The sequence below is a fragment of the Cinclus cinclus genome, chromosome Z, assembly GCF_963662255.1.
Source record: "Cinclus cinclus chromosome Z, bCinCin1.1, whole genome shotgun sequence".
Lineage (NCBI taxonomy): Eukaryota > Metazoa > Chordata > Aves > Passeriformes > Cinclidae > Cinclus > Cinclus cinclus.
The window spans coordinates 84500471-84524159 of NC_085084.1; the positions used below are offsets into that span (position 1 = coordinate 84500471).

At 52.0% G+C, this 23689-nt stretch overlaps 1 protein-coding gene across 2 annotated transcripts; it reads left to right on the top strand.

The window, feature by feature from the left end:
- Nucleotides 1-1639: 1639 nt before the first annotated feature.
- Nucleotides 1640-19395, top strand: MAPK4 (mitogen-activated protein kinase 4). Of its 2 annotated transcripts, none has more exons than XM_062513420.1 (5): nt 1640-2185; nt 11492-11636; nt 15655-15816; nt 18206-18415; nt 18704-19395. In XM_062513420.1, the coding sequence occupies exons 1-5, from the start codon at nt 1640-1642 to the stop codon at nt 19393-19395; spliced, it is 1755 nt and encodes a 584-aa protein (XP_062369404.1). The 2 variants fall into 2 exon arrangements, with proteins under 2 accessions (XP_062369404.1, XP_062369405.1); XM_062513421.1 differs by having other exon boundaries at nt 18206-18407; nt 18708-19395.
- Nucleotides 19396-23689: the final 4294 nt, after the last annotated feature.

Consider the following 23689-nt stretch of genomic DNA (forward strand, 5'->3'; position numbering starts at 1 on the left):
TATATAAATATACATACACATTTACCTGTTCAGCCATAATTTCAGAGAGGAGCAGGGGTGGCATCCCCGGGCTGCTGCTGATGTTTGCTGTGGGGCCTGAGTTCAGGGGGTGTCACATCCTCACGGCCGGTTCTGGAGGCTTTTTGCAAAAATTGCCTCATTTTCCTGATCAGTCTTGGCTGTCCTGAGCTGAAAATCTCTGTGGCCCTCTCAGCTGCCCAGCAGGCAGGGTTTGCACCCTCATTTCTGTTTTTTTTCTGCTGTTTTTGATGTGTGGTTTATATGGGCGGTCTCACATGTGACACGCTGTTCAGCCGCTGCAAATTGCTCCTTAACATTTCCAAGCAAATATTTTAAAAGAAAAAAAAAAAAAATAGAGGCAGCAAAGGGGAAAGGAGGAGTTGCAGTTCTCTGCGTCTTACAAATGGAAAAGGGAAAACTGGGCAGCTGAAAAATGCTGGTGGTGCTGCGTGCCCTGGGAGGGGGTAACTGATGATCCTCTGAAAGGTCATGGTTTTGGTCATGGTTAAAATTCAGTGAGCTGTGATGTGGGCAGGACACCAGCATCATGTGGATCTTTCCCTCTCCTCTCCTCTCCTCTCCTCTCCTCTCCTCTCCTCTCCTCTCCTCTCCTCTCCTCTCCTCTCCTCTCCTCTCCTCTCCTCTCCTCTCCTCTCCTCTCCTCTCCTCTCCTCTCCTCTCCTCTCCTCTCCTCTCCTCTCCTCTCCTCTCCTCTCCTCTCCTCTCTTCTCCTCTCTTCTCCTCTCCTCTCCTCTCCTCTCCTCTCCTCTCCTCTCCTCTCCTCTCCTCTCCTCTCCTCTCCTCTCCTCTCCTCTCCCAGCAGTGACCAGCCCGTGTGGTGCAGGGAGCTCCTCAGGATGCTGTAGCCATCAGGCTCAGCTCCATCCAGGAAAGACACAGAGCAGGGAGGAGCTGGAACTGCAAACCTGGAAACTCTCTGTGCTGAAGGCAGCCAAAAACTGAATTTTGTCCTGCAAAACATCTGCTGGGCTCTGTGTGCGCCGGTGAGGAGGATGGGGTCTGCCTATGCCAAAAAGGGAGCGACGAGAAGGGCGAAGCTCTGCTGACCAGCGGTGGCCGGGTGTGCCTCACTTGGTGTTGCCAAAGCTGGTGGGCAGGGTGGGTTTGGGCAGGGCAGGGCCATGGGGCTGCTCTGGGCTCTGCCCCACGGCGTGGCCGGCTGGCTGCCCCGGCACTGAGACCTCAGGGACCTGTGCCACCAGCCTTGCGCTTCAGCGCTGTCTCCAGGAAACCGCAGGAGGGAAGAGAGGCAGGGGTTGGGAAACGCAGCAGCGCTGATTCTTTTTAATGTCAGGGAAAAGAACCCTTGTGCTTTGATAGAGATCTCTCCATGGGCTGTGCTTCTCCACTCTGCCTGGGAAGCCTGCTGGTTCCTCACCCAGTTTAGAACAGTTTATTTCTCTGTGTGTTTGTGTGTCCTCAGATTTATTGTCACCCTGTGTCGTCTTGAAGCGGTGGGCTCAGAGCGAGACCCCCCCTCCCCAGGAATCTGCAAGTAATAATGAGGGGCTTGGTTTCCGACTACATTTCTGACCTGGAAGCCTTGGGACTCTGCCAGCTTTTCGAGTGAGGAGAGCGGAGAGGCGGGAAGGGCGCGATGGCCGAGAAGTGCGACTGCCTGGCCAGCATGTACGGCTACGACCTGGGCTGCCGCTTCGTGAACTTTCGCCCGCTGGGCTTCGGGGCCAACGGGCTGGTGCTGTCAGCTCTGGACAGCCGCAGCTGCCGGAAGGTGGCCGTGAAGAAGCTGACGCTGGGCGACGCGCGCAGCATGAAGCACGCCTTCCGTGAGATCAAGATCATCCGCCGCCTGGACCACGAGAACATTGTCAAGGTCTACGAGGTGCTGGGCCCCAAGGGCGCCAACCTGCGGGGGGACTTCTTCAAGTTCAACATGGTGTACATCGTGCAGGAGTACATGGAGACGGACCTGGCGCGGCTGCTGGAGCAGGGCAAGCTGGCCGAGGAGCACGCCAAGCTCTTCATGTACCAGCTGCTGCGTGGGCTCAAGTACATCCACTCGGCCAACGTCCTGCACCGCGACCTCAAACCCGCCAACATCTTCATCAGCACGGAGGACCTGGTGCTGAAGATCGGTGACTTCGGCCTGGCCAGGATTGTGGACCAGCACTACTCACACAAGGTAGGCAATGCCCCAGGCTGGCCAGCACAGGGTTTGTAGGGTGATGTGCTCAAGCTGTGTCAATGCAAAATTAGGTTGGATATTAGGAAAAAGCTTTTCGCTGAAAGAGTGATGAAGTACTGGAGTGGTGTACCTGCAGAGGTGATGGCGTCACCGTCCCTGGATGTGTTTAAAAAAAGAGTGGATGTGGCACTGGGTGCCATGGTTTAGTTGAGGTGTTGGGGCATGGGTTGGACTCGATGGTCTTAAAGGTCTCTTCCACCCCAGCAATTCTGTGAATTCTGTGAATTTTGTGAGTGTGGCTACGCCGTGGTGGGTCTAAGAGGGGGAGCTGGTCCTTGAGTTCCTTTGGGCAGCTGTGAGTTCTGCTCGGCCCCAAGCCTAGACACATGTCCATGGAATCACGGTTTGGGTGTCAAGGGACCTTTAAAGCTCATTCAGTCCAAGCCATTGCACCGGGTGGAGTTGGTCAGAGCCCTGTCCTGCCTGGCCTTCAATGTTTTCTGGGCACAGCCCATGCACTGAGCTCTGCCAGAGACCCCAGGGCTCTGCAGTGCTGCACAGAGGGCACGGGAAGGGCTTGAGTGCCCTTCAGCTGCCTTCCTTTGCTTCATATTGTGAATATCAAATCCATGCTCAGGTATTTTATTCTGTCTCAGCAGTGGACTGAGGGGAGGCACGTGTTTGCTTGGTTTACTCAAATGACTGAGCTCTGTGTTTGTTGCTCTGCTGCTGTTAAAAAGCACAAGCTGCTGGAAGCACGTGGGGAGGGGACCTGGCATGTCCACACCCACTCTGCTGGGCTTTGTCCTCACTTCGATGCCAACCAGCTTCTTAAAAACCCAATTTAATTTGAATTACATTCATTTAACATAGGGGGAGAGGAGTGGGTGTTTGAGACTCAGTCAAACCCTTTCATCTGAGGTCCAGACCCAAGTGACATATTGAATTCTGTGCTGTTTGGTACTGTGTATCATGAAGCAATAACAACGTGAGTGACCAGGGCAGCCTGCAGAGTTGACAGCAGGCAGGCACCGTGGGAAGGAGGGAGGGAGGCCAGGATAATGGGTGAGAAGGCTCTGTAACACACAATCCTGATGTTAATGGATCCTGAACAGAGCTGCAGATGTGAAATGCAGGTTGCCTTCCAGGCTGGGGCTCTTGAGCAGTGGAGGAACGTGGCAGAGGCTCCATCAGCCCGTGGGTCTGCGTGTCTTCTGGTTAAAGTCACTCTTTGGTGTTGTGAAATGAGATAAAATCTGTTTTCCTGAGCTGGATGTTTCCATGGGTGAGGGCTGGGGATCCCCATGGATCTGTTTTTGTGCCCGTGACGAGGTTTAAGTGCACTTTGCATTTACCAGTGGGTTCCTGCTCACTGCTCTGTGAAGGGATGGTGTGGAAGGGGAGGCAGCAGAGGATGGCAGAAAGACAATCTCATGATCCTGAGCTGACTGAGTCTGGGTATGAGTCTGGGCTGTGGGGAGAAACGGAGCCTGGGGAAAAGCACTGAGGTTGCAGGAAGCAAGCACAGGGTCCCTGTCACTCTCCCTGCCCTTTCTGTGCTCCCTTCCTCACTCATTATTTATGGCCTAGCTCAGGAAGAGGCTCCCAGCTTTTCAAACGTGTGATTTGTTTGTTTAAAGTCAGCTAACTCCCAGAGAAACCCCTGCAAACAAGGCAGGCTACATGAGCACAGAAAGTCTCTGATTTAAGGAACATCGTGTTGTCAAGGACTGCGGGATCAGGGTAGGAGTCATCTGTTTGTGTCTGCTGCAGGATTCCTGTTATTTCTGAGCAATTCTCTGTTGCCTCAATAACAGCCGGTGCAGTGGAGGGAGCTGTCAAGGGCTGCAGCTCCACGTTGGTGTTTAACTCTGCCAGATGCCATTGCGCCAGCATCCTCCAGTTCCTCCTGGAGTGGGAGGCTGGAGCATCAGTGCAAAAAAAAAAAAAAAATCATCTGAGTGTGCAGGGAAAGCTGGATGCTGCTCCAGAGCAGAGCTGAAAACAGCAGATAATGCCAGTTATTGGTGGTTCCTGGTCAGAGCAGGGCTGCGTTTGCCAGAGCTGGGTGCCAGGGCCTGCAGAGGCAGTGGGGCTGGATGGGGTGTGGGTCAGCCCTGCCTTTGACGTCCAGCACTTCTGGGATGGCTTGGAGAAATCAATTCCTCTCCCTGTTTCTCTTTCAAGCTCCGCTCTCCTCCAAGGCTCACACAGATTTGTGAGCTCCGTGGCCGTGCTCTGGCAGGAGGCAGAGCAGTGGAGAATCCATCCCGCGGCTGCCCTGATGCCTTAGGATTTGTGGTTTTGCCTTAGCTTTTGTGTTTTTCAAATCCTGTACAGCTTTCGTGCATTGCTCTAAACTCCATATAGAGTGTTCCCTAAATGTCTTCACATTTTGGTCAGACAGAACAATTCCTCTGAAATTCAAGGACAACCTCTGCCTCAGGCCCTGAAAGTATAAATAAAAGTGAATTAGCGGGGGAAGCAAACTGGGGGTAAATGACTTCATTACCTGAAGGTATAACTGGGGAATTAACCCCTGATATGCAAATGGACCAAACTTATAAATGTCTGAAAAACTCGTGACCATTGTCCATCCCGGGTGTTGCCTCTGGGAGGCTTTTGGTTGCCCAAGGTGCACCTGTTGAAGGCCTTTAATAAATTCCCTACTTTATTCTCTTAACCTTGCCTAGCCTCTGTTCCAAGTAGCCACTCCAAGGCATCACCCTGAGCAGAGCAGGGACCCTCACAACCCAGACGCGGTGCTGCCAGCCCGTGCTTGGGCAAAGGTACCTGTGAGCAGGTGAAATCCTTTCAAATCCTTTAATCCAATTAACTGCTCGCAGGCCTGGTAGATCCAAACCTCTGGAGGCAGCACAGAGCTGCACCCCTGTCATAATGGTTTCCTTAGAGCCTTTGAGGCAAGGAAAGGTCATCTTAAGCACGTGGGGCTTTTTTTCTCTTAGCATGTTTTGTGTCTGGAATATGCTTACACTAACAGCTGGGCTCTGCTAACACAGAAGATCGCCGGCTGTGTGATGTTATTTGTCTCAAAGGTCACATCTCTTCTGACCTGAGGTTTCTCAAACCCCAGACCATCCTGCTGATTGTTGAAATGGCAAATAAGAACCACACTGGATTATGAGCAGAATTTTAAACACAAGTTAGAATACACATACCAATGGAAAAAATAGCCCTCTCCTGGCAAGATGTCTTGTTTATGTGGTTTCATCAGAAATCTTGAGATGGCATAACATGGTGGGAAGAGGAGAGCTCCCAGCTCTGGGAGACACCAAGTTGGGATAACGTGGTGGGAAGAGGAGAGCTCCCAGCTCTGGGGGATGCCCTGAGGCACAATGAGGAGCTGGCCTCCCCAACTGTGAAGCAGAGCAGCTTTGGCTCTGTTTCTCCCACCATTTGGATGGTTTTCCTGCTCAGACACCTTTCTCCACGTAGTGACAGCAGCATGGGGATGGCTTTGTCTGACACCTCTCCACTGCAAACAAAATGGATTTCCAGCTGCCGAGGTCTCATCCAGATCTGGGTGTGCACCTTCCCAGGCTGCTCAGAGCTGGGATGATCTGAGCCCTGACTCAGACACATGAGGTTCTAAGCTCAGACATCTCTTTGGGGCACAGAGTATCAGGTGTAGCAGGAGAGAACCCCGAGGGGACAATCCGGATCATCCACATCTTTCTCTCTCATCCTGTCTCTTCCCCAGAGCTCTCACCACACAGCTGCACAGGCTCCTCTCCATCACCCTGCTCTTTATCCCTGGGAGTTCATCCCTCTCAAACATCTCCACATTTCAAAGCTTGTCTCCTTGGCTGCGGCTGTTTATGGTTTGAACACTCAGCCCTGCACCTTGGTGCCCAAAAGGTGAGTGAAGGAGAGTTGGAGATGAAGAAAAGAGCGTTCCCAGCCTCCACGAGGAGAACCACGAGGTTCTTATCCTGGTGCAAGATAGGCAAACCTGGGAATTTCTTGTTCATAACCCTCCATCCCCTCGGTGAATGCATTCACTCATCTTTCCCACTGGAATCCTCTGCCTGCCCCAAGGTCCTGTCCCTGCCTGCGTGTCTGCAGAGGCTGCTGCTGCACATCCCACATCCATCCATCATCCATCCATCCATCCATCCATCATCCATCCATCATCCATCCATCCATCCATCATCCATCCATCCATCCATCCATCATCCATCCATCCATCCATCCATCCATCCATCCATCCATCATCCATCCATCCATCCATCATCCATCCATCCATCCATCCATCATCCATCCATCCATCCATCCATCCATCATCCATCCATCATCCATCCATCATCCATCCATCCATCCATCCATCCATCCATCCATCATCCATCCATCATCCATCCATCCATCCATCCATCCATCCATCCATCCATCCATCCATCCATCATCCATCCATCCATCATCCATCATTCCATCCATCCATCCATCCATCTGTCTATCCATCTCCCATCCCTCCCTCCATGTCCAGACTTTAAAATAATAAATATTTTGGATGGCAGACTCCTCCCTGGCTGTGTGTCCTGAGTGATGTGTTGGACCCCCAGTACTGGGCAGAGTGTGGGGTGATCCTGTCTGGGAAAATCAGAAGATTTCTGCTGATGCGGACACAGAGACTCCCTGAATGTCTTCCGTGTGGTGACAAGGCCATGAACTAAATCAATCCTTACCCTGCCTGTGTTGTTCAAGATAGATTGTCCCTTTTGGGCGCTCTGCCTGGTGCACCGAGCACCTGGGGACATCTGTGGGGTTCCCAGAGGAGCTGCTCTCCCTTTGCCTGTTGGCAGCATTCTTTACACGATTAATTGGCAGGAATCCTACACCAGGGAGTTGTGTCAGCCCTTTTGTGAGGAGTTCTTGTGCTAAACACTTTACAGACCATCTTCAAAGCTTTGAAGTCCTCCTTTAGTTTTGTACTTGCTGTTCAGTGCTCATAATCGCTTCCAGTCCATCCGATGAAATAGCAGAATTCCCGGGTGGGTCGTGATGAGGAGGAGGAGGAGTTCGGAGGAAGTGAGGCTGTGGGGTGTAGCTCCCTGCTCCTCTGCAGAGGACCACCCTGCACGTCCAGCTGGTGCTGATCCTCCCTGCCGTGACCCCCGCTCATCTGTTCTCCTGCTCTGTCCTCCTGCGAGGCACGTAATCCTCTGTGCTGCTGAAATAAACGTAGTCTGTCACCCCCAAACCAGAGCATGTCACTCAAACCCGGCCTCTTCCACGGCCCCTCCTAGAACTGCCTGTATTGTATTTAAAAAAACAAGGTTTAAAACCCTGCTGTGAAGAGGCAGAGGCTTGCTGCTGCTCCAGGATTATTCCAAAAGCTTGGGCTTGTTGCTATTTTGAGCCCCCCATCTGCACCAGGAGCTGATCTGGCTCCCGCGGGTGCAGCAGCGAAAATCCCGACCACGGTTGTGGATGGAGGCGAGGATACACACAAGCTGTGCTTGGATCCTGATGGATTTCCAGTTTGTGAGCACCTGGTCTGTGCCTCTGTGGCTTTTTGGCTGCAGGAAGGTGGATTGTGGTGTGAAACACACCTGAGAGAGACCTGGGCTGTGGCTGTGTGGGGGCTGCTTGGTTTGCTGTAGGTGGGATCCTGAATTCCCATGGTACCTGGATCCCTCTGGCTACAAGGAAGAGCCCCAGGGTTGGGTGGTGGTGGTTTTGGATCCACAAGGTTGGGTGGTGGTGGTTTTGGATCCCCAAGGTTGGGTGGTGGTGGTGTTGGATCCCCAGGGTTGGATGATGGTGGTTTTGGAGCACAGGATTGGATGATGGTGTTTTTGGAGCCCCAGTGTTGGATGGTGATGATTTTGGAGCACCAGGATTGGATTGTGATGATGGTTTTGGAGCCCCAGTGTTGGATGGTGATGATTTTGGAGCACCAGGATTGGATTGTGATGATGGTTTTGGAGCCCCAGTGTTGGATGGTGATGATTTTGGAGCACCAGGATTGGATTGTGATGATGGTTTCGGAGCCCCAGGGTTGGATGATGGTGGTTTTGGAGCACCAGGGTTGGATGGTGGTGATTTTGGAGCACAGGATTGGATGATGGTGGTTTTGGAGCACCAGGGTTGGGTGGTGGTGATTTTTGGAGCGTCTCCTGTGCTCCCTGTGTGCTGCTGTGGTGTTCCAGATTCCCTGGCACACAGGTTGTGCGTGCTGTCACCAGGGTGACACCAGGATGCAGCAGCACCTGCCCTGAATTGTTTCTCCTTCTGATGTTACAAGCAAAACACAAAATATGTGTTGTGTAAAGATTTGGAAAAGCATCAGTTTTTCTTTGCTTTCCAGTTCCCTTTCTGTGCTGTTTGATACAACTCAATGCTTATACTACCTGTAGTGAATTCATCACCTTTATAGATTGCCTCACACGTGGGTGGGCAAGAGGAGAAGCAGGAAAATGATACTAAGCAGGAAAATGATACTCAAAAATCTCAAGATAAAAAAAAATAGCATGGCAGGGATTAGACTTGAAACTACTCCTGTTTTTCAATTAACTCTATTATGTTGTTTTTTCAAGAGATTCTTGCTGTCCTTCAGTGCGAAACGGCCATGCTGAATCCACAGAATATTGTCACAGAGATGTGTGTTTCATCTTAATTAGAACTAATTAATATGCTTCGGCTCTCGGTCCTTCTGTCGGGTTGAACCTACGTAAATGGTGAAATTCTTGTGCTGGAGCCCTGCCTTGCTGAGGTGATGGCCAGAAGTGCCCAAGCTCCCCACCCTGGCACCACAGGTCGGGGCTGAGTCTGTGCCCAGCCCAGGTGAAGGTGTGTCCTCATCCCCTGGCAATGACTTCACAATCCTGGATATCCCTGGCGGATTTCTCTGTAGAGCCTGTCAGTCCACGGGGCTGCAGTTCCTCCCCCCAGGTGGCAGGACAGGAACTCAGGTGTTTTCCAAAAACAGGAATCCAGCCTGTGTTTTTAGTCAGGGCAAGGTGTCGGGGCTGTACCTGCTGCTGGAGACTGGGGTGCTGTGCTGCCAGTGGGAGCACTGGTTGGAAAAATCTTGATTTCCAAACCTCCAATCACTCATTCTCTGCATTCTCCCCCTGAGAAAGGAGAGGGATAACACAGAGCCCGGGGGTGGAATGCCCTGGGAGGCTCTGAGGACCACGAGTGGGTGGGAAGGAGAGCAGCTGCGGCACCTCTCCGTGGTGAGGGGATCCAAAGTTTCCCGGCAGACGGAAGCAGGGAGATGTCAGTCAGACACTGCCACTGATGGGTGACGAGCAGCAGGAGAAGGGAGCACAGGGAGAATTAATCACCACCAGCAGCCTCGCATGGCAGCGGAAGGGTCGAAGATGTGTCCATTTGGGGAGTTTTTGCAGGGAATTTTCTCCAGTACACGCCTGGGGAGGAAAACGTTTGTCTTGTTGTGACTTCCAGATATTTGCAGTATATTGCTCATGCATCTTGCATGTCGCACACAACCCCAAGAGCTCAGATCCATCTTGCTGTCAGAGAGGAGAAACACACGAGCAGTGTAAAATCCACAAGGAGGGTGGCACTCCTTTCCTGGGAGAGGGGAGAAATGGCTCCAGCTACGAATTTTCCTGTATTAGTACCCTCGGAGTTTGTTTTCATGGGATTCTCCAATAAATACCAGCGTCCCCATTGTTGGGAATAATTGCAGTAGCTGAGAAGTGGTGGTTTGATCGGATAATGCCTGGGGGCTTTTGTGCTGTTTCTGATTGAGCAGCATTAGCAAAAAATATAACAGCACTAAATGAAACTTCTTAGCTAATCAGTCTCCATTACAACTTATCATAAGAAGGCCAAAATTAAAATGCGCTTTTAAAAGCAAACCCTTCATGATTAAAAGCTTGATGACTCGCACACTTGGGAGTTGGCACAAAACCCTGCGCCGGGGGAAGAGGAGTGTGATCAGCCTCGTAGTGTTTGTGGTGGTGCACTGCTCTGGTGCTTAGGTGGAGAGATGCGTCCTACAGCATCCTCTGAAATGCTGTACAGCCCGAATCCAGGATTGCTGCAGCTGAAAACAGTCTGTGGAGCTAAATCAGTGGAGATGGAGTTGTTAGCTGAGCTTTTATGTGAACTGTGTTCATGCTGTCATAGCATTTTGATATTCTCCAAGTGCTTCGTGGCATTTAAATGCAACTTGGTTTTATGATTTAATTTTGTTTTGCTGCTCCCGCTGCATTTTAATCTACCTTCTGTTAATGTGTTGCATTTAATACAGAAAAGGCCAAATATGAATATTCCAGTGTTATCCCGATGCAATAACCATCCATGCCCAACCCCAGCGTGGCACTGAGGGGTCCCTGGTGGTGACAGGGTTATTTCCAGACTGAGGCACATCCTCTGGCTCCAGACAGGGCTGCTGAGCACGTGGCACTTGTGACAAATCTCCCAGGTGAGCTCGGGAGCAAGAGGGATCTGCTTCAGAGAGGTGATGGCCTTTGTCCCATGGATGCTGCTGAAAGCTTCTCGTCTGGAACAAGCTCACACATCCCAGACCACATCCTGAGAGTGAGCAGAGTGGGACTGAGGATGAGGAGCTGTGCTGTGACATCCTGAGAGTGAGCAGAGTGGGACTGAGGATGAGGAGATGCCTCTTGCCATGACAGAAGCCCAGCAGCCAGTGACCAGGAAGGGAAGTGATTTTTCAGTCTTATGCTCAGTGCAGGACAGGGTTTCCCATCCCTGCATCTGCTAGATATTCCCAGAAGGGCTTTCCCACTTATCCCATGGCATCCTGTGTTCTCATGTGAGAGCTCTTGGCAGTTCTGTTCCCCATGCAGGCAGCTGCTGATGCAGGAGACTTTCCTTCCATGCTGCACTGGTGCTCCTCCCTAACCTGGTTGTTTTTCTGAATAATGTCTCACGTGAATGGGGATTGGGATTTGTAGGATATACCCAAGTCCTCCAGAGGTGACCAGGAATGACCCAGCAGGTGTGACCCACAGGTCTGTGCCACCAAAGCCATCTGTCCTTCACAGGAGATGCTGCAGCACCGCAATGACAATCAAATCCTGCCTTCCCTGGTGCAGAGCTGAGATCCTTCTGTCCCCACTGGGGTACCCCAGGACACCCCTGGCAGCCCCAGCCTGCCACGGGAGCAGCACAGGTGTGGGGGACAGGATTTCCAGAGGTGTCCGGCAGTGGGGCCACAGTGAGGAGTGACTAGGAATGGTTGCAGGAGCTCTGCTGCACTCTCCCCATCCTGATCCCTCTCTGTGCTCAGGATCCAGGAGCTCTGCTGCACTCTCCCCATTTGATCCCTCTCTGCTCCTCCAGGGTTACCTCTCTGAAGGCTTGGTGACCAAGTGGTACCGCTCCCCCCGTCTCCTCCTGTCGCCCAACAACTACACCAAAGCCATCGACATGTGGGCAGCTGGCTGCATCCTGGCTGAGATGCTCACCGGGAGGATGCTTTTTGCTGGTAAGTTTCTGTCTCCTCTTCATTCACCGTTTTCCTCCCTCCTTCCTCGCTACCCAATTCCAATTCCAGTCGAGCAGAGGGAATTCCCCTGCATAAGGAGATGAGATGGTGCTGCCCTGTTCCAGGAGGTTTGTACTCTATGCCATGGGCTCATATCGTGACTGGTGTCTTTGAGATATTTGTTTTATTTGAGGGAAGACATTTTAATGCCACCACCCATGTTTTAGGATTTGCCTGTAAGCACGAATTGCAGCTGTAAACATGAAGTACAAGAAAAGGACAAGGACAATTAAAAAAAGTTATCAATCCAGCATTTGAAGCTCAGCTCTGACATTCATGAGAATAAAATGTGCGTTTTAATAGAGTCCCAAAGATGCTATTCCAGGAGCAAAGCTAGGACACAGAGCCACACGTGGGGGGGACAGAGCAGCTGCCCTCTGCCTGTTGCAGGATCTGCTCCCCTCCCTGCCCGAGGTGTGCAGCAGATTTCCTCCTGGGCCGTCTCTCCATGGCCTGCTGGTGCTCTGAATGACAAGGCTCAACGCCTTTTGTGAGCAGCAGTTTGCAGAGTTGTTTAAATAAATAATCAGGCCCATTAATAATGGAGGAGGTCGTTTCCTCCGCAGATATCTCCGTGCACAGTCTTGGTTGCGGCTGCTCTGCTGCTCCCTCCCCACTCCAGCTTGCAGCTTCCACGTTTCTTTTGTGAAAGCTTAAAAATAAGCAGTCAGTACCACTACGGAGAGATCATTGAAATTGTCCCCCTTCCATCTTTTTGTCCCCATTTTCACCAAAACTTTCCAGTCCAGGGACTTCAGCTTTGAAAACTGTGCATTTAACCTGTCTGCTCCTGTTATTTCCTTGGAATATGTTCTAGGAGCAGGGAGATCTCCAGGTGCCACTTGTCCCTGCAGGTGCAGGGCATTGTCTGACGTTGCTGGGGGACGCTGCAGTCTCTGTTCCCCTGCACTTATCCCTCACATCAAACAACAAAACAAGACCTGCTAGTCGAGGCCCCTCCCTGCCCATACCAGCACAGCACCCAAAGCTCTCCTGGCTTTTCAAGCCGTGTTTGACCCCCCTCTCTGCCCCAGCTTGGGGTTTTTTTTGCTCTTTGTGGATCCTACGGTGTAATAATGCTGGCTGGCACCACTGAGGTATCCAAGGCGGTGCTTTAAGCTCATTTCATGGTAAGGCAGAGGTAGCCACAGGATGGGAATCATCTGTCCTCTGCCTGGGTGAGATGCCCCAGAGCATCCCCACAGGAACCTTCCCAGGCTGGTTCCTGAGAGCCCAGAGCAGGTGGAGATCAGAGGTAGGATTTTGGACACACAGGCTGGGCTCAGCCAGAAACATGCTGCGAGCATCCCTTGTTCTCTGCCTTCCAGCCCAGTGGAATCACCTCATTGCTCCCCAGGTGCTGGCAGGATGCTGGGTTAACGGGTGGGGATCAAAACCAAACTCAAAATACCAACTCCTTTTGGGTGGCTTTGGAAATATGTCATTGTCACGGGAGGTTCTGGCCCCCTGCCCCTTTTTGCTGGCCTCCTCCTGTGCCAGCAGGTGGAGCAGGGCCGGGGTAGGATCCTGGCGGCAGGCAGGATGCCCGTGGTGTCTTTAATCTGCTGCTGCACAGAGAAGAGGAGAATAAACCCCAGCCCCCTCAGAGCAGCTAAAACTCACAAAACACCTGCACAGCAACGTGGATTGGCCATTGCTGCTGTTCTCCTGCTCTTCTGGGGGAGAAGGAGCTCACCCCCAGGCAGCTGCAGCCTCCATCCCTGCAGGACGAGGGTTCCACAGAGCCGTGGCACACCAGCCCCGTGGGAAATAGCAGCAGTGTGGTTCAGAGAGAGCTGCAAACCTGCAGCAGGTGCCTTGCCCTGGATAAATGGTTCCTTGAGCGTGCGCCAGCGGCGCAGTTTAAATTGAGTGCTCGGCATAAATCAATGTAATTAACTCAGCAGTCTATCCGGGGTGCTTAAGCAGCGCAGGTAAATTAAGGTGGTTGGTTGTTCAGAGTAGATGTCACTCACTGCTTCCATTCTCCCACACAAATTGCTGGATGTGAAGAGGGAGCGGACCCCATCCCCTCCCCGAGGCCCCTTCCCTGCAGGGAGCAGTTTTGGGGTTGGCAGAGCCCTGGGAGCCACAGCAAGCCTGGCTGTCCCAAAGCTCACATCTTCAGCAGCTGGAGTCTGGCTTGCAGACCTCTGGAGAGCTTCCCCAGCAGCAGCAGCACAGGAAACAGGGAAGAGTGTCCATGGCTGAGCAGCTGCAGCTCCCTCCAGTGTCTTTTCCACCAAAGGAGAAAAGTTCTGACCCTGCAGATCTCCCCAGTGGGGCTCTGCCTGTGACCAAGAGCTAGGAGATGGCACAGGGGCTTTTCCCATGGGATCAGGGCTTGCTCCCAGGGCTTGGGTGCTTCCCTAGGGCTTGGCTGCAAGCCTGGGGAAGGTTCTCTTCTCCAAGACGTGGTACAGAGCTCCTTGTTCTCTCCCTGGGTGACAAGGGTGTGCTGCATTTATTCTGTCTGTGGTTCGTGTTTTCCTTTCCAGGAGTTAATACCTTCAGAAAAAGGTCCCTGGGAATTCCATGAATAGAGGATAATGGAAGGGAACGGGGTTTCTTGAGAGCCATAATTCAAGGCTTCCAGCATTAGCAGCTTCTTTGTGTGACTAAACACAGTGTCTTTTGGCTGCCAGGTATCTGCAGTGAGCAGTGGCTGCAGCTGCACTGAGGGAAATGCCACAAAGCCTCACTGACTTTTATCACCCTGTAATTTTGATCACAGTTTGGGAATTAGCCTGTCTAACAAGGTGTTCATTTCCTGGCAGATACTTTTTGTTTCCCCTGGAGTCACGCTGTGAACCTCTGACTGACCTAAAATTAGTTTTTCTGTAGGGAAGTGAATTAATTCACCCAGGATTGATATGGGAAGGGCGTCCCTCCCTTTGTCTTCTTTGCTTTCCCTGTTGCTTTATCCTCTCCCGGGGCGTGGATCCGAGTGGATGTGTGGTGGTGTTGGTGGCCAGCTGGGCTCCTGTCACCACTGGGGCTGTCTGGGCTCACTCTGCTGTGACGTGGCAATGTGTTACCACCCTCAGCTCTGCTCACCCGTGTGGGGTGACAGCGGCTGAACTTCGGTGGGATGGAGAGGCCAGGATGGGGGAAGAGCTTCCCAACGTGGATGGTTGTCCCTACCTTTGTCCAAGGAGGCTGTGTTGGGGGCCAGCTCCATGGGTGTGGGTCTGGAAAACTCCCTGATCCACAGGGACATCCACAGGATCAGGGTTGCCTCAGGGCAAGCAGTCTCCCCACCCTCCCTGTGGCTGGTCAGAAGTGCTGGGCTCTAAGTGAGGTTGGTTCTTCTTGTGGTGGGTTGGATTGGCTCTGCTTGCCATTGCAGCAGCCCCAAATCCGTGTCTGGGACAGCAGGGACTTGGTAGCCTGGAAATCCCCGTTGTTTTGGCTGCCCCAGGCTGCTCCCTGCCTCAGTGACTGGTCCTGCCTCTAAGGGCAGAGCATTTCTAAGCAGTGCTCCTGGCAGACAGAAGATCTATGGTGTGGCTCCACGTTCCTGCCAGACTCCTCTCTGCATGCGGGGCAGGCTGGGATCCACCACGGAGCTCTTGGTCACACCCAGGAGATGCTGAAGAAAGAGATTAGTGCTCATCAACGAGGTGTCCTCTCCTCTCCTCTCCTCTCCTCTCCTCTCCTCTCCTCTCCTCTCCTCTCCTCTCCTCTCCTCTCCTCTCCTCTCCTCTCCTCTCCTCTCCTCTCCTCTCCTCTCCTCTCCTCTCCTCTCCTCTCCTCTCCTCTCCTCTCCAACAAGTAATGCCACACAGCATTTGTGGGGATTGTCACCACCAGAGCCGTGACTTTGTGCCTGGGAGCTGGTCAGAAAACACATTTCCTCTGGGGCTTGGACACCTTCATTCCTTTACAAACGGAGCTTGGGGACCCCACAGCTGCCCCAATTTAACTTCTGTGTCTCACCTGTCATCTTCCTGTGCAGGGGGCCACGAGCTGGAGCAGATGCAGCTGATTCTGGAGACCATCCCTGTGATCCACCAGGAGGACAAAGAGGAGCTGCTCAAGGTGATGCCCATGTTCATCAACAGCACTTGGGAAGTGCGGAAGCCGCTGCGCAAGCTGCTGCCCGAGGTGGACAGTCAAGGTACTGTGGTGGCCACTGCCTTGGTGGGTTTCCTTGGAGTGTCACAGGAGGTGTCCTGCAAGCCCGAGGGCCGAGGAGGGGATGCTGGGGTGGTACCAGCTCTCCTGAGCTCCTGCTGAGGCTTAAACTGGACATGGCCACCTGCTTTTGGGAAGATGCCAAGACCAGGCTCAGCTTTTGTTTGCTGGCGTGACTCCTCCTTGTAATCGCCTGGTCTTGGCACCACAATATCCATGGACTCAGGGTACCCAGGGGCCGTGTCAGCCTCCAGCAAGCAGGAGCAGATTTATTCCCTACCTTGGCTGTGGGAAGAAAGGTCACCCGCACCCCTGACGTGATTCACTGTCATTTTCCTGCCTCTCTGACCCGTGGTACATCACAATATTTAATTGTAACGCCTTGTTCCATCACGCTCCCTGCCCACGGTCGGTGACCTTTTGGAACTATTGATTCCTTCCTGCTTAATTAGTGCAAGAGATGAGGTGATCCCGTGGGAGACAGCCAGAAATGGGTTTGTGTTTAAGCACGTGTGGCTGTCCCTTCTGCTGAGGGAAACTGTCCGGTTGGCACAATTACACCTTTAATGGGGATGTTTCTGGAGGTTTCAATATGGAGCTATATCTGAAGATAGGCATTATTCCTATTTTTATTGCTTGAAATCAGAGGGACTTCCCCATGGTCAACTGGATAAGCAACAGCTTCAGAGACAGGATTTTGCTTTTTCACATGACCTCAGTTAAAGGAATCATCAAAGGAATCACAGCAAACCCTCTATGATTACGTTTAATTGCACTTCAGCTTCCTGCCATTGTAGAAAGAGTTCACACACCACAGTCTTCCTAAAAGGGCCTTAGCCACTCAGAGTTCTTCAAATATTAATGGGTAAAATAATTTCATAGCCCTGGGTGTGGCACAGGTGTGGTGTCCTGCACAGGTGTGAGGTTGCTCTGGCAGCTGCTGGCCCTGCTGTGCTGCAGGAGGTGGCACCTGAGGGCTGCAGGATCGCTCCCCTGCACACTCACACTCCCTGAGGGAGAAGAAAGGGAATGCAGGGAGAAGGCAGAAGAAATTCCTTGAGGGGAAAGCAGCAAGGACAGAAGTGCCTGGTTCAGGTGCACCTGGGGTGTGGCCTTTAACTCATCCCTTGCTTCCTGGCCTGTGTCAGGAACAGTGTGGCCAGCAGGAGCAGGGCAGTGACTCTTGCCCTGTACCTGGCACAGGTGAGGCCACACCTTGAGTGCTGTGTGCAGTCCTGGGCCCTCAGTTTAGGGAGGACACAGAGGGGCTGGAGCGCATCCAGACGAGGGCAGCGAGGCTGGTGAGGGGTCTGGAACACAAGCCCTGTGGAGCAGCTGAGGAATCTGGGGTTGTTTTTCCTGGAGAAAAGGAGACTCAGGGGTGACCTCATCACTCTTTACAGCTCCCGGAGGGGTTGGTCTCTTTCGCCAGGCAGCAACTGACAGGACCAGAACTAGTCTGAAACTGCACCAAGGGAAATATAGGCTGGATATTAGGGAAAAGTTTTCTACGGAAAGAGTTATAAAGTACTGGAATGGTCTGCCTGGGGAAGTGGTGGAGTCACCATCCCTGGATGTGTTTAAAAAAAGATTGGATGTGGCACTCGGTGCCATGGTTTAGTTGAGGTGTTGGGGCATGGGTTGGACTTGATGATCTTGAAGGTCTCCTCCAACCCAGTGATTCTGTGAATTCTGTGATCCTGTAATCCTGTGATCCCGTGATTGATCCTGTGATCCTGCAATTTGTCCTGTGATCCTGTGTTCCTGTGATTCCATGATTCTGTGGTCCTGGGATTCTGTGATCCTGGGATTCATCCTTGTGATTCATCCTGTGATCCTGTGATCCTGGCATTCTGTGATCCTGTGATTCATCCTGTGATTGGTCCTGTGATCCTGTGGTTCTGTGATCCTGTGGTTCTGTGATCCTGTGGTTCTCTGATCCTGTGATCCTGGGATTCTGTGGTCCTGTGACCCTGTGATTGATCCTGTGATCCCATGATCCTCTGGTTGATCATGTGATTCTGTGATCCTGTGATTCATCCTGTGATCCTGTGGTTCCATGATCCTGTGATCAATCCCATGATCCTGTGATTGATCCCCTGATCCTGTGATCCTGTGTCCCTGTGATTCTGTGTCCCTGTGATCCTGTGATTGAACCTGTGATTGATCCTGAGATCCTGTGATTGATTCTGTGATCCTCTGATCCCATGTCCTTGTGATCCTGTGATTGATCCTGTGATTGATCCTGTGATTGATCCTGCAATGCTCTGATTCATGGGGATTTGTTCTGGGGGCTCCGCGAGGCTCATCATGGCCAGGATGCTGTTACTGCTTCTAAGGAATTAGTGAGCTTGTTTGTCTGTGCCTGGCAGCTATTGATTTTCTGGAGAAGATCCTGACGTTTAACCCCATGGATCGACTGACGGCCGAGATGGGCCTGCAGCACCCCTACATGAGCCCATACTCCTGTCCTGAGGACGAGCCGGTGTCCCAGCACCCGTTCCGCATCGAGGATGAGATCGATGACATCCTGCTGATGGAGGCCAACCAGAGCCAGATGTCCAACTGGGACAGGTACAGTACCGGGGCTGGGCTGGGCTGGGCTGGGGAGTCTCCCTCGGATGCTCCAGGCAGGATTTAGGTAAGCTTTAGGAAGGGCCACTTGGTTTGGTTGTTGGGCTATTATCCCCGCATCTCAGGCTCCTGATAAATGATTCACCCACTGACATTTTAACACACAAGGGGGTTATCCCTGCTGCCAGCGAGACACTAAATCAGCCAGCAAGAAGCAAAGCCAGCAGCAGCAGTGCAGGCGTTGGTTTGGGCACTGCTGCTCTGGCGTGCCCCCGTCTAACAGCAGCGTGTCTTTGGCAGGTACCACATCAGCCTCTCCTCCGACCTGGACTGGAGACACGACAAGCACCACGACATGGACGAGGTGCAGCGGGATCCCCGCGCGGGCTCCGAGTCCGCAGCGGAGGAAGCGCAGGTGGACCCGCGGAAATACTCGCAGAGCAGCTCCGAGAGGTTCTTGGAGCTGTCCCACTCGTCCATGGACCGAGTGTTCGATGCTGATTGTGGGAGGTCCTGTGATTACAAAGTGGGATCACCCTCCTACTTGGACAAACTGCTGTGGAGGGACAGTAAGCCCCACCACTACTCAGAGCCCAAGCTGATATTGGATTTATCCCATTGGAAAAGGGCAACCATAGCCCCCACAGCGGAGCTGTCGCTGGAAGAGGAGCCATCCAACCTCTTCCTGGAGATTGCCCAGTGGGTGAAGAGCACGCAGGTGGGGCTGGAGTGCCCCGGGTCCCTCCCAGAGATGCAGGAGCGGAGCCTGCCCTCCTCTCCTCACCGCCTGCGCAAGGAACCCGCCGAGGTGAGCAGCGAGACCGACCCCGAGTTCAACTTGGATGTCTTCATCTCCAGGGCGCTGAAACTTTGCACAAAACCCGAGGACCTTCCGGACAACAAGCTCAACGAGATCAACGGGGCCTGCATCTCGGAGCACCCCGGGGACATGGTGCAGGCTGAGGTGTACCAGAAGGACCGGTGGTGATGGACCCAAGCCCGCTAAGCCCTGCTGTTCCTCCCTCCTCCTCCTCCTCCTCCTCCTCCTCCTCCTCCTCCTCTTCCTCCTCCTCCTCCTCCTCCTACTCCTCCTCCTCTCACTGCCCGGGGCTCCGACTGTCACTGAGCATCCCCTTCTCACACTGTACCAAATGCCTTTTTTGGGGAAAGGCAAGCACAAACCCCACGCCCCTCCTGATGCCTTAGAAGTGCTTCTGAGGGGATCGGGAGGCGCGAGTGAAGTACTGAGTTTCTTACACTGCCTTAACAATCTTGCCTTGTGATCTCTGGGACCTGTTTGAAACTTCAGTGTACGAGGTGAGAAATGACAGTACATGGTAGGTTTACAAGCAGTAGTCAAATCATCTTCTTTTCCTTTCTTTTTCTATAGCAAGTTGAAATGACAAGGACAAAATTAACATTTTCGGTACGGTCAGACACCCTCCTGGTTGGACAGGTTCCCAAAACGTTAAACTTTGAGCCCCTCTGAGGCACCTGTGTGAGTACAGGTATGGAATAAAGTGATACCAGCCATCAGCCAGCAGAGAATGGAACTAGAGGTAGAGATTGGCCATCAGCCAAAAAAAAAAAAAAAAAAAAAAAAAGCAAAACCTCTGAGAATGTTAATGGGGAAGACATTTGACCTGCAAAGTATGGGCCGTTGGGGATTCGTTTATTTGTTTGCTTGTTTTCCTGAGGAGAAGACAAAATTTTTTTGCCAAGTGCATTTTTCTGGTTTGTGGTTTCTCACACCAAAACCTTCCCTTCCGTTGCACGGGGTGCAGCAGGGGATGCACGGGGATCTGAGCTCTCCGAGCACGTAGGAGGGCCCACGTGATGCATTTCGGTGTGACACCCTGGTGCTGCGAGTCCTGCCCAGCAAATCCCAGCTTTGAGGTGCGGGCTGGGCAGGAGCTGGGAGCTGGGGACGTGGGTTGTCCCGCAGCGCGATGCTGCTTGGCTCCACCAGCCACACGCACGGACTCAGCGACCGCCTCTGCTCCTGGAAAAGGAGCTAAAGTGCTGCTGGATTTCCTCCTGACGGAGATCTCGTGAAGGAAACAGCAGTTCCTGTGGCGTTAGACTTGTCACTGGGCACTTTGCTTCTGTGGAAGATGCTGGTGTCAGCAGGCAAGCAGATGAAGGCACAGCTGATCTACTGTAACTTCTGGTTTTTCATCCACACTTCTGAGCACCTTAGTAATTAATCAGCTAAACAAGAGTTTGTATACGGAAGAAAACGTTCTATACTTGTATTTAATCCAACTGGGCAGCTTTTTAAATGGGAGATGTGTAAATAGTGCCATACAAGTCTGTGCTCTCCTCGCCATCCTGCTGCTGTGCTGTCCGACACAGTGATGCTGCTTACCTTTGTAAAAGAGAAACTGCTGTGTTTAGTACTGCAAGGCCCATATTTGACTACTCCCGTATGAATTATTTCTGCCCTTTTAACAAGCGATCCGCTCGATGCTCTGAGATGTGAAGAAAACTCACATGAGGCCCGGACAACTAGCAGCAGTGTTCACTGAACTGGCCCTGGTTTCTGTTCTCGCTGGGACCAGGCCTTGACAAGCCCAAAAAACGTTTTTTTACTGTGAAGATCTCACTCCAGGGTGGTGGGAATGCCGCTGCTCCGGCCGGTCAGCAGTGCTGGTGTGGAGGCAGCGGGAGTGGGACGGGCTGGGGATGGGGAGCAGCTCCGGGTGCAGGGCTGGAGACGGTAAACCCGGCAGAGGAGGCTCAGAAAGGCAAAGCCATTTATCTCCAGCCTTTACTTGGAGCGTTTGGCCGTCCCCCAGAGCGGTTTAGAGAGGGGAGGTGGGGCAGAAACAGAGGTTTGGTGTCTGGTGTGTTGCAGGTGATTGATATACCTCAGCTAAAGCTCAGCACTTTCACTGGTGGCGGCTCCTGGCAGCCCACGGTCCCACTCAACCCAGCTGGGCAACCAGCAGCAGCCAGCAGAGGCTGGAATTGGGATTGCCAGGCTCCAGGGAGGGCATTCCCAGGAAGGAGAAGGCGGCAGGAGCCTGGGCTGTGCCCCACGGAAGGAGAGGTGGTAGCGCTGGGGCCAGCGGGGCCAGCTCGCGGTCGGAGCTCAGAGCCACAGGATGGGAGCAGCAGGGGCTGTGGAAACTCTCCCGACGGAGGGAACAGCCCTTTGCTGCCGTGGGGCTGGGCGCCAGAACTCAGCCTCTCCTTGCCAAGCATTGGTGGCCACGTCCCCTGAAACCAGAAGCCATTTCCCATGGGCTGGTAGTTCCTCTTCAGAGGCTTGCAGGACTATTTATTATGGCCATGGAAAAAAAAATAAAAAATAAAAAAGAAGAAGAAGAAGAAAGAAAAAAAACAAAAACATTTTTGCTTTTGAGTATTGTCACACAGCTGAAGTGTAAAGCTGACTCCACAACAAGCAAGCGGAGCATGCTGCCGCCGCTCCGGATTTTCCATCTCGCTTCGTGGGCTTTTATTTAATGTTCTAAAACCTCAGCGCCACATGCTGGGAAAAGGGGATAAGAGGGATGGCTTTAATTTGTTACCTGAGTGTGCTTAGCTGATCACAAGCCAGATCTGTCTCTCATTTACAGAAATAAAACATAAGGACTGAGCCTTCCTTGAGTGGCAGTGTGTAATTATTTTATATATTATTATTATTATTATTATTATTGTTGTTGTTGTTGTTGTTGTTGTTGTTGTTGTTGTTGTTGTTGTTGTTGTTGTTGTTGTTGTTGTTGTTGTTGTTGTTGTCAGGTGTTTGCTCCAGCACAGCTGTAGAATTCGCTCAGGTTGGAAAATACCTTGAAGAGTGGACATGAAGGCCCACATCACATAAATATTTGAATTTTGGGGTACCTTAGTGTTGGGCTGCTTTTTCACCCACCTTTGTTTCGGCCTGTGGTTCAGGCTGTGTGAGCGCTCGGGGGTCACAGGGAGGGAATTTGGGATTTGCCATCACCTGCATTCTGTGCAGTTTGAAGGATCAAGCTGCAATCCAAAAGAAGAATCGAAAAAATTCAGTGCCAGGTTGCCCGTCAGGTATTTCATTAAATTTGCAGGAGGGACACAGGAGCGATGATGATGATGATGATGATGATGATGGCCGCATGGCACTGGGACGGATGCACACCCTTGTGAAAAGCAGGGTTCCCTTTCCTGGTGGATTTTAAAAGGTTTAATAAAAGACAATAAGAGACAAATGATAAAGCAGAAGGTTATAACGGCCGGGTGTTCGGCATTTAGCTAAGAGCACCCTTGCTGGTTTGGAGACGCTTCTTAAATTTATTAGCCTTGACATGTTCACAGACCTATTACACATCTCCAAACTTTTCCACAAACTGGTTTCCATATTCCAACGACTGTTTTGCGTGGCTATTTTTTGAGTTCGCCTTTTTAGAGCGTGCGTGTTTTTTGGCTGCGGTTTTAACTTATTTTCCTTATTAGTCTTAACTTGGGCTGCGGTTCCAAACATGCTTTATCGCCAGTGTTTCTCCTAAAGAAAACTGTATTTTAAAAACCATTTCAGCACCACACATACGGTATTACTTGCGTAATACTTGCGAAAAAGCCAATACCACAATATGTATTTTTAACACCCGGGATTCAGAGGTGTGGGCCCCAGCTGTTCTGGGTTTTACTTAAAGACCAGCAGAGGGAGGAGGAAAATCCCTCCCTGAAAAAACTGTGGGGGCTGCTCCTGGTGGCTCCTTCCAAGGATCAGGCCACGAGCCGGAGCCTGGGAATGCATCAGGAGGAAGATTTTAAAACTCCTTTAAATGTCAGAGAGGCGCCTCACGCGGTCCTGCTGCGGCCCCAGCGGTCGCTCCTCCTCAGTCACAGATATGTGACTGTTTTTGCTGCAGTTTATTTTTCATCATGCCAGGGCTCAGCGGCTGCTAGAGCTGTGCTAACCAGATCTTCAGAGCTTTGCCATTGCAGCAGCGAAAACGCCGACTTCATCTGCCTTTTAAAAAAGGGGCTTTGGGAGCACCCCGGGAAGTTTCTCCCGTGCAAACCCTACCCAGATGCCAGAGTAAAGCCACAACACAGTGCCAGCGAATTTTACGAGCAGACTTTTTGGAGTCTGGGTTGCAAATGATCGATTCTGTCCCTTTGAGCAATTTCGTGCCACCATCTACAGTTTTTGCAGTGTGAGCACTGTGTAGTGTGGCACGCAGGCATTTCAGCTCTGAAATGTTCTTTCTTTTTCAGCTGGTTCTGAGAGGAGTTGAGGAGAACAAATGCACCATATGGCGTTTGCTGGTGAATTGTTGCCTTTGACGTTTTGA